This window comes from Mercurialis annua, linkage group LG6, assembly GCF_937616625.2.
Source record: "Mercurialis annua linkage group LG6, ddMerAnnu1.2, whole genome shotgun sequence".
NCBI classification, from domain to species: Eukaryota; Viridiplantae; Streptophyta; class Magnoliopsida; order Malpighiales; family Euphorbiaceae; genus Mercurialis; species Mercurialis annua.
In genome coordinates, this window is record NC_065575.1 from 3,651,567 (window position 1) to 3,661,479 (window position 9,913).

A 9,913-nucleotide genomic window follows, 5' to 3' on the forward strand; every position below is an offset into this window, starting at 1 on the left:
GTTCTCAAGCATGTAATCTCTTAATGCAACAAGATGGTAAATTCAATAACTAAAATTAATCAATAATATTAAAGATAGTATTTATTTTGTAATAAACTAAAAGTTTCGTAACCCTACAATACATTGCCTTTTTAATACTTGTAGAATCATACTCAAATAAGGATACCTCTAAATTTCAGATATTTTGCTACAGGAAAAAAAATGTTGAAGCAAAATCTACAGCAAAAGGGATTAACTTTTCTTATATATAACATCTATGTTAAACCCTAAAACCTCACAATTACCCAAATAACAGCAAAATAAAATGCATAGAAAACGTGGAGGAGAAGCAAACTATTTCAACTTGTTATCCGATGATGAAGTTCTACATATCATGAACAAGCTCCCAGATCATCCTAAAACCCTACTTCGATTATCCGTAGTCTGCAACCGATTTTCATCTCTCGTGTCGAAAATCGACTCACTTACGATTACTAGAGTCAACATGTCGGCATCTCCTCGTTCAAAACTCGGTAATATTGCTTTCGAGTTCTTCAGGATACTCTTAGGCCCTTCGGTTGCCATTCACGGTTTTCCTATTAAAACAGTTATAAAGAAATTTAAAGAAATCAAACATCTTCGGGTCGAGACTGATTTTCCAAAACATGATATAGCAACTTGTTCCGGATCTCTTTTAGATGTTATAATGTATCTAGATGCTCAATCTGTCAAAGAATCTGATTCGTTTAGTTCGGATGTCGAATTTGTCAATCAAACGAGGGACTTATTCCGTCCGGAGGTGATCGATTATTTTACCGGAGATTTGAAGTTGACGCTATCTCTACTAGTTCGGGATCTAATTCAGGATCTTCATAATCTCCGCAGCTTGATTCTTTTCAAATCATCTAATGTGATGTTTGTACTTGGAGAAGAACAACTTGCAACATTGAGGAAAATTTCTAATAATTTGAAAGACAACACAACAAATGCAGCAAATGTTTAAAAGTAGTTGCGATATTTAATCCCAATTAATGTATATTGATTTTCTTACTAGTATCTCAATTTTTAATTTTATGTTTCGGAAAAGAATTATTATCGCCCCTTCAAATTTTACTGTTTTCTTGTGTTAGGAGTGTAATCGAATCAAGTCGAAAAAAATTGTCAAATTCAATCTCAACTCGACCTTAAAATTTGAAATTGATCAAAACTCTTCATAATTTTAAGGCTTAATGGTGTAAAAAAATCATAAACTTTAGCGTGTTTTGCAAATTTAACATAAACTTTCAATTTTTGCAAATTGATACACAAATTTTTGATTTTTTGCAATTTTAACACCGATCAATTTTCCTTCATAAAAATAGAAAAAAATGTTGATGTGGACGCCGGAATAGTGGTTATTCTGGTGTACACATCAGCATTTTTTTCACGAAATATTGATCATTGCTAAAATTTCTAAAAATCAAAAGTTTGTGTATTAATTTGCCAAAATTAAAAGTTTATGTTAAATTTGCAAAACACGTTAAACTTTATGATTTTTTACGCAATTAAGCCTAATTTTAAACAATAAATATTCTTTTGGCGAAACAAAAAAAAATTATTAACCAAAACTCGATAAGACTCGAGCTTTTCAAGCCGAAATATCATGATACTCAAACTCGAGTTATTGACTAAAGTAGATAAAATTAGACTCGATTGACATAAAACCAGTATATCGGCACAGATAGAGAAGGTCGAGTTAGTTCCTTCGTGCAAAAGCTGCAGCAATCCCACCAGCAACTAAAAGAATGTTATTTTTAAAATAACTTTCCAAAAGTGGTACTAATTGCAACTAAAAAAACATTAACAAAATTATTGTAATTATCTTTTAAAAATAGGGTATTTTATCAATTATACAGATATAATTGTTTTTTTACTTTCAAACGAAACGTAAACGTTTCAAATTTAATTCATCTTTTAAAATTTTATGAATTTCATTTTGAAAATATTATTTTCATTCTTATTTAAAAGAAACATATAAAGAATGATAAATGATTTCAATGTAATAAATAATTATAACTATTAACTATCTTCCATGTACTTTTATTCTATGATTTTGTGGAGTTTTCTGAAATAAAGAAAGTTGAATAATCATATTTATCATTTTCATTTATTTACTTAGTTTTCGTACTTTAAAAACAATTTTAATTGGTCCCTAATATTTTTGCACTCTTGCTTACAGAAAAGTTTGGATTGTCATTATAAAATGAACGGTATATATTAAAAAATATAATTTTAATCAAATTAATTTACACCGTTCATTTTATAATGAACGGTGTATAATGTTAACATGGCCCTCTAAAAAAATTCCATATAATAGAAAAGGGTGTGGAAAACGTGAAGAAAAAGGAGGAGAAAACTATTTCGACTTATTATCAGATAATGAAGTTGTAGGTATCACAACTTTTCTTTTTGTTATGCTAGCAACAATGTATTTAAGAGATTATATTTATTTTTGAGAGTTTGACTCTCTTTCTGAATGTACGGTTTTTGGCTTATTTGCCTTCCATTTCTTGTTATCTATCGTTAAACAAAAGTCCAATTTTTTTTGTGCGTATTATGTTTGATGTGTTACTTGAAATGTTTTGTGTTAATTCGAGGATACATTTCTTTTAAAATGGCGAGAATGTAATACTCCGTATTTTTTTGGTTAGTTCCGATGAATTTTTCGATGATGTTTTATGCTTCAAAAGTCTATATTAACTTATTTTCTTTGTGGTCTGATTCTTCGGAACCGTGATATAATCCGTGTGACCTTCGGTGTGTCGTTTTAACATTGTTTGTGTTTCGGGCCTAAAGAAGCAATCTTAGGCCTTGAAATCAAGTCAGGAAGTTTTGAGGCGAAAAAATTGGACTTTTGATAATTTATGCTTGGGGGCACGACATGCACACACCCCGTTTTCAGCAAAACAGCAATAGACCCCTAACTCGACCTAACCATCCCTCATTCGTTCCCAAACCCTAAAAATGACATTACACACTAAAAATATCAGTTATCTTCATTCTCTCAAGTCCGAGTGCGATTCCAAACAACAAGAACGTGATTTTATCTTCCTTCCGCAGGATTTAGGCGAATTGTGTGTACGTGTATTTCGTTGAAGTTTTGGTGGCTATATTGATTTCGGCCACAGATCTGTACTTCACGAAGCAAGGCCGGAAAAAAAAAAATTGACTGCCGAAATTTTTGTCCGACTGTGGTGGTCGGTTAGTTGTTTTATATTTCAAAATTAAAAAATATAAAAATCTTCAAGTATTAATTTGAATAATTAAAAAAACAAAAGGATTATTGTAAAATATTTACCATGGAAAATGTGTTTCAAACGAGGATCAAGAGCGGGCGAGGGGTGGATTTGATCCGGTTTGTCAAATTCTGGTGTGATCTGATCCGGTTTTGCAAACTTGGGCTTTTTGATTTTTTGTGCCAAGTTCAGGGGGTGAAATGATCCTTTGTTCACTTAAAATGCATACCAGATGATTGAACTCGACAGCGAGTTTTGGTAATTATGAAACTTGGGCTTTTTCATTTTATTTTGCTGTTATTTTGGCAAACTAGATGATTGAACTCGACAGCGAGTTGAAACTCGTCGATGGGGTGGATAATCCTGATAATAACTGGAGACTTTCTGAAGAAGCTATAGGGGAGATTGTTGATAAAATCAAGAAGAATGGGGGACTTACCGTGAAGAAAATTATGAAGAGTTTTAAACTTCAAACTAGCAAAAACTTTAAACTCTTCCAATTCTATGACCAGTTTTAAGATTGAATTTGACAACTTGTAACCAGGAGGGGCAGCAATGAAAGCGATGCTTTGGATTTTATTAAATAGCTAAATCATTGACTTGTATTTTGTTGGTTTATTTTATGTTTTGAAAAAGAATTTCTTTTTTTTTATTCTCAAAAAAAAAAAATTGTCACCGCCCCTTCAAATTTCACTGTTTTCTTATGTTAGAGTGTAATCAAATCAAGTCTGAAGTTCAAAACTCTTCGTAATTTTAAATGACAAAACAATTTCTTAACCAAAACTCGATTATACTCGAGCTTTTCAAGCCGAAATATCATGATACTCAAACTCGAGTTAGCAATTGACTAAAGTAGACCAAATTAGACTGATTGAGATAAATTCGGGTTTGAATAATTTTCCAATTAAAATATTGAATGGCTTGCAAGTTAATTCAACTTAATCACAATCCTATTTGTGGAGCTGTGACACCACAAGTAATGCAGTTGATCAATCTACATCAATTGATTTTGATTTTGAAATCAACAAATGTTCTATTTGTAAACTACTTAAAGAAAAGTCACCAAAACTTTGATTAGAAACACGGAGCAACTAATGTAGAGAACAAAAGAAATGATGAACAAAAGTATACTAATACTATCTTCTTCGAGTTGCATCAAGCATCACTTACTTAATTCTTCAGCACATCAGTATATCGTCACAGATAGAGAAGGTCGAGTCAGTTCCTTCGTGCAAAAGCTGCAGCAATCCCACCAGCAACTAGCCCCACAGCTGTAGCGGCAATTCCGATGCCTATTATACCATCTATAGAATCAAAAGGAGATAAAATAGGCATTAGCTCCAAAAGAATATCATTGGCAGCAATTCTACAAGATCTGGGAGAGGCAGTTAGGATTTGGTTGTACCTTTTTTTATCTGGTCTTCAATTGCTTTCTTAAGGGACTGTGCCTGTCTCCAGTCAGGTTCAATCTAAAGAAGAAAAAAAGTGTCCTTGTTATGCAACCATGGTATTAAAATAAGTTAATACTCGTGTATTTTTTTCGGTGCCCATACAGCTTCAGCACAGATTGCCATTTAGTTTGAACCACATTGTAAGTATACACGACGCAACGCAAGGCTCAAAAGATTTAATGGAGTCCTGATCTATGTAGTAGAACACGTATACAGAAAACATTACACGAAGACGGACACAGACACGGTGAAACCGTATTATTTTAAATTCATAAGGTTTCGAATGTTAAAAATGAATTTTAGTGTCCGAAGCATCAATTTTCAGATACGTTTCAGAAACAAGAAAACATTGATTGAATGAAGTGTCAGTGCTACTTAGGTCATGATTCATGCAGGCATAACGTTTGAATAGATAAAATCAGAAAGATAATAACATTATGCAATTTAAGAAGTAGCTGTTAATGTTGATTTGCAAGCTTAAAGGTTATAGTGAGTATGGAGTTACCTTCAGGCATCTTTCCACCAGATCCCTGCTCTTTGAATGGTCACGAATTCTGTAATACCCAACAGCTAAAAGATAAAGTTTCTCTCTTACTTTTAGAGCGCTTGAAGTGTTGTCTAGCGAAGCTGCAATTATTAAATAGGTTCAGTTCCTAGCAAAATAGCAAGGATGAGAGAGAGAAAGGGGGCGAGGAGGGTGTAGAACTATCTTACACTCAAGCATTGCTATGCCCCGATTTACATCTTCCGGCTCTCTCGAGTGCACAAGAGCCCACGACAAACGCATGATGCATTCATTCTTAAAGTCATCAGATGAATTTTTACTCGCTTCGGTAACCTCTTGCTCGCAACCCTATACAAGTCAAGACAAATAAACAAAACTATGGAATAATATACATAATCAAGCACAAGATCAGTAGCTAAAGCTTGTGGAGCAGAAAGAAGGAAAAAGTAGAAAAGAAACTAAGAACGAATTTTTTTACTATTACAAGTAAATTGGTAATATAGAAACCATACAGGATAACACAGAAAAACTGACAAAAAAGAGGAGCAACGGAAAGGAGAAGAAATGACCGAGTGACAGTTTCATGAAAACCGTACAGTCAAGAAACTTAAACTATAGAAGTTCAACACATCATAAAATAACCCAAACTATATAAAACTAAACACGGTATTTGAAAAAAATTATGCAGCTATAACCGCTACAGAAGTTGGTTAAAGGTGAAAGGTTCATGGAAGTCTTCTAGAAACCATGTATAATGTCTCCGCAATTCGATAAAAAAACGAATTGATAGACAAGAATAACTAAACACACATGATCAAGTATCACAAGAGTACGAGTAACTAAAGAACACAATACACCAAATAAAAAAGATAGCTTTCATCTTCTGGTCCAGAAAATTAAGGAACCCGGTAAGAAAAACTACAAATATTGTATCGATTACAAACTACATACATATATAATTTAAACAACAAACAACACATACAAGTCACAAGAATTTCAAGAATCCATACTGTTTAGAAAGTCTAAAAGTTTCAAGAATTTGATCGAATTTAACTCGAATCTTCGGGAGTATATCATCCCAACTAAATGATTCAATTTTGCAACACTTCTAAATTAAAATTCAATTCAATTCAATTTGTTGCATATAATTTGTTTCCAACATACACACAAACACAATAAAAATTGAACAGTCATTAATTTCTTAATATAATCAACAGAATCATTAATCAGTTACTTTAACATATCAAATCATTTCATCTTTAACTTAGCAACTACAATCAACATAATAATATTGTAGCCTGAGTATTTTTTAACAGATCATTTCAAACCCTAACTAAACTGTGATTTTAATAAAATTAGAGAGGAAAAAAGAGTAAAGAATTCAATACAGCGACGATTTCACGGTCACACCACGGAATACTGTCGCCGCCGACGAAGAAATTGGCCACCGACTCGAAGAATTTCCCGACTTTAGCTTCCATTTTAGGAAATGGTACAAAACCCGCAGAGCAGAGAGCAGTTACTAAATACTAAGGAAAAGGTGTTGATAAGCCTCCTAAAATTAGACGGATGTTGAATGGCTAAATTGAAACAAATTTAAAATTTGTGACAAAAATGAAATATAAATAAAGTTTAGTGCCTGAAAATTTAATAACAACAATTCTTAGATGGCTAAATATACAATTTTGACCTTCAAATTTTTTCTCGGTTTTTAATTTTAACCTTATTATTTTCTTATTTGAAAGTGATACCTAACATTAGTAAAAAAATGACAAAATTGATCCTCCTTTAATAAGCTTTTTTTGTTGTTATTCCGCTGACATGAATGACATATATATATATGTATTATTTATTTTCAATCGATCATGAATGATTTTTTTCAACCTAAAATTTAATATTATAAAAAAAATTATAAATTAGTTCTTCTGTCAATACCACATGTATGTCACATATTGGTATGAGTAAGGACGGAAAAAAAATATACTATCAATTTTGTCATTTTCTTATTATACTAACTTACTAAGTACCACTTTCAAATAAAAAAACATTGAGATTTAAATTAAACATTGAGCTAAATATAAGGGTTCAAATTGCATATTTAACCCTCTCAGATCTTCTCTAGAAAGCTAAATAAACCCCACCATTTCAAAAGCCCTCCAAAAAAACTATCTACATCTAAAAATTCAGAAAAATTCAAGAAATAAATTCATCGTCCTCCGTTTACCGGAACCGCTCGTCCTCCGATTACCGGAACCGCTCGTCCTCCGATTACCTGAACTGCTCGTCCTTTCATCTTACGCCGTTTGAATTCATATAATTAGGTATTTTAATCAGTTTTTATTTTTTTAATTTGATCTGGATTCTTGCTTGTTGAGTTTTCCATTGTTGTTTCTGAGTTCATGTAGTGCGAATTTATATTTTAATAACATTTTCTTGAGAAATCCTAGTTAATTAAATGTTAAAAAATGTGTTTTTCCCTTCTAAATTTGTTTAATTAACAGTTATTATTATTATTATCATTATCTGGGGTGACTACTAGAGTGAGTAATTTGATCACTTGGAAGCTAGGTAGCACGTAAACAGGACATTTGGATACGGACATGGCTAAACAGTATTATTTTATGGTTTCCTATGTTAAAATGAAGTTTGATGTGCGTGACTTCGAAATGTTTCTGAAACGGTACACGGACCCTTTCGTAGTGACTTCGAATCAATAGGCCTCTCGTTTTTTCTCATTTTGTTTGAGGCGGGCTGAATGGAGAATGAAATGCAGAAATAGGGGAAGGGTTCCCATTTTTTTTAAAGGGCGAGTAGCCCTACCGAAGTACCAAAGGCTTTCGAGGTTGATCGTGCTACCTAGAAAGTGATTTGTGGCAAGCCCTTGGTACTTATAGTATAGTTCCAAAAGGGTATCTATAATGTATTGATTTGGTCCATTTTTGGCTCTGTATAGAGCAGAAATTGTTTCTTTTCATGTTTTGAAGTCAATACTTTGGCTTCGGGAAAAAAAAAGTTAATACTTTGGCAATTTTTTATACTGAGATGCTAAATATGTGAAGGTATTTTTTAACAAATGGTTGTTTATGTTTGTTATTGTGGAGAAACAAAACCTGTATAATTATAGAGGTTTACAATGTTTATTTGAATCTTTTTTGCAGTTACGAGAAACGCTAATCGACTCGGGGCCTTTTGATATCAAGGCAAGTGATTCTTATGACATTCCAATGTTTATGTTTTGCATGCTATATTGCTGTAAAACATTTTATCTGATTCTGTCTCTCTCTTTCTTGTGGGCTACCAAATAACAGCAAAATGCGGAAAAAACTTAAAGGAGGAGAAAACTATTTCGATTGGTTATCCGATGATGAATTTCTATATATCATCAACAAGCTCCCTAATCTTGAAATACTAATTCGATTATCTGTAGTCTGCAGCCGATTTTCATCTCTAGTGTCGAAAGTTGATTCAATTACTATTGCTAGAGTCGATCTCTCTGCCTCTCCTTCTCGTTCTAAACTCGGCACTGTTTTGAAATTCTTCACGAATCTAGTCTTTGGTCCGTCCGTTGCAATTAGAGGTTTTCCTTTTAAAACAGTTTTTAACAAATATCAAGAAATCAAACATCTTCGAGTCGAGATTGATTCACCAAAAAAGCGTATAACAGCTTGTTTCGGATCTCATTTAGATGTTCTATTGTATCTACATGCTGAATCTATTAAAGAATCTGATTCGTTTAGTTCTGATGTCAAATCTGCCGATCAAACTATGGACTTATTCCGTCCGGAGTTGAGCGATTCTTCCAACGAATATTTGAAATCGACGCTGTCTCTTTTGGCGGGATGGCATGTTCTAGTTCAGAATCTAATTCAGGATCTTCATAGTCTCCGCAGCTTAATTCTTTTCAAATCACCTAATGTGATTTTTGTACTTGGAGAAGAACAACTTGCACCATTGAGGAATAATTCTAATGATCTCAAAGACAACACAACAAATGCAGTAAATGTTCGAGCTATTCAAGTGCCAATTTTGGAGTTGAAATCTTGTGGGGTGATAATGGAAAATGTGTCTATCGCCGTCCTTACAAACCAGAAGATTGAACTCGACAGTGAGTTGAAACTCGTCGATGGAGTGGATAATCTTGATAATGACTGGAGATTTTCTAAGGAAGCTATCGGGGAGATTGTTGATAAAATCAAGAAGAATGGGGCACTTACTGTGAAGAAAATTCCTAATGTTCTGGATTTTCTTCAATAGCTAGATCATATTGATGTCTTACTAAGTAGTCCTAAAGGTATATTTTGTTTGCAATTTGGTCCTTGACTTGTTCTTAGTTTGTTGATTTTCTCATTAGCTCCTTAATGACTGTTTAGACTGAGAGCTTTTCAAGCTGAAATGTCATGATGCTCAAACTTGAGTTAGACAATTGACTAAAATAGCTAAAATTCTGAATGTTCGCGTGTAAATTTGACTCAGTCACACTCCTATTCTTGCGTAGCGTGCTTTACTAGATTTGCCAGTTTTACATCCCACGGAATGTTATTGAACGATGTACATTAATTGATTTTGATTTTGATGAGGCAATTGCTGGATCAATCACATAGAACTTCAAGTGCAAAAAAAAATAAACAAGTATTTAACTGATCATCTCAAACCTAAATAAACTGTAATTTCAATAGAACAGACTCGAAAAATTTCCCACTTTA

General features: G+C 32.9%; 2 protein-coding genes across 2 annotated transcripts; one reads left to right on the forward strand and one right to left on the reverse strand.

Annotated features, from left to right (window-relative positions):
• Window positions 1-4,302: 4,302 nt before the first annotated feature.
• Window positions 4,303-6,779, reverse strand: LOC126685779 (mitochondrial fission 1 protein A-like). Its single transcript, XM_050379736.2, has 5 exons — window positions 6,599-6,779; window positions 5,420-5,558; window positions 5,211-5,332; window positions 4,660-4,723; window positions 4,303-4,558 (listed from the first exon to the last, which is right to left on the reverse strand). Exons 1-5 carry the CDS (start codon window positions 6,689-6,691, stop codon window positions 4,473-4,475), a joined length of 504 nt encoding a protein of 167 aa, XP_050235693.1. The 5' UTR covers window positions 6,692-6,779; the 3' UTR covers window positions 4,303-4,472.
• A 579-nt stretch (window positions 6,780-7,358) lies between these two features.
• On the forward strand, window positions 7,359-9,632 carry LOC130014482 (uncharacterized). The gene is made up of 3 exons (XM_050380902.2): window positions 7,359-7,531; window positions 8,369-8,410; window positions 8,519-9,632. The coding sequence occupies exon 3, from the start codon at window positions 8,523-8,525 to the stop codon at window positions 9,462-9,464; it is 942 nt and encodes a 313-aa protein (XP_050236859.1). The 5' UTR covers window positions 7,359-7,531; window positions 8,369-8,410; window positions 8,519-8,522; the 3' UTR covers window positions 9,465-9,632.
• Window positions 9,633-9,913: the final 281 nt, after the last annotated feature.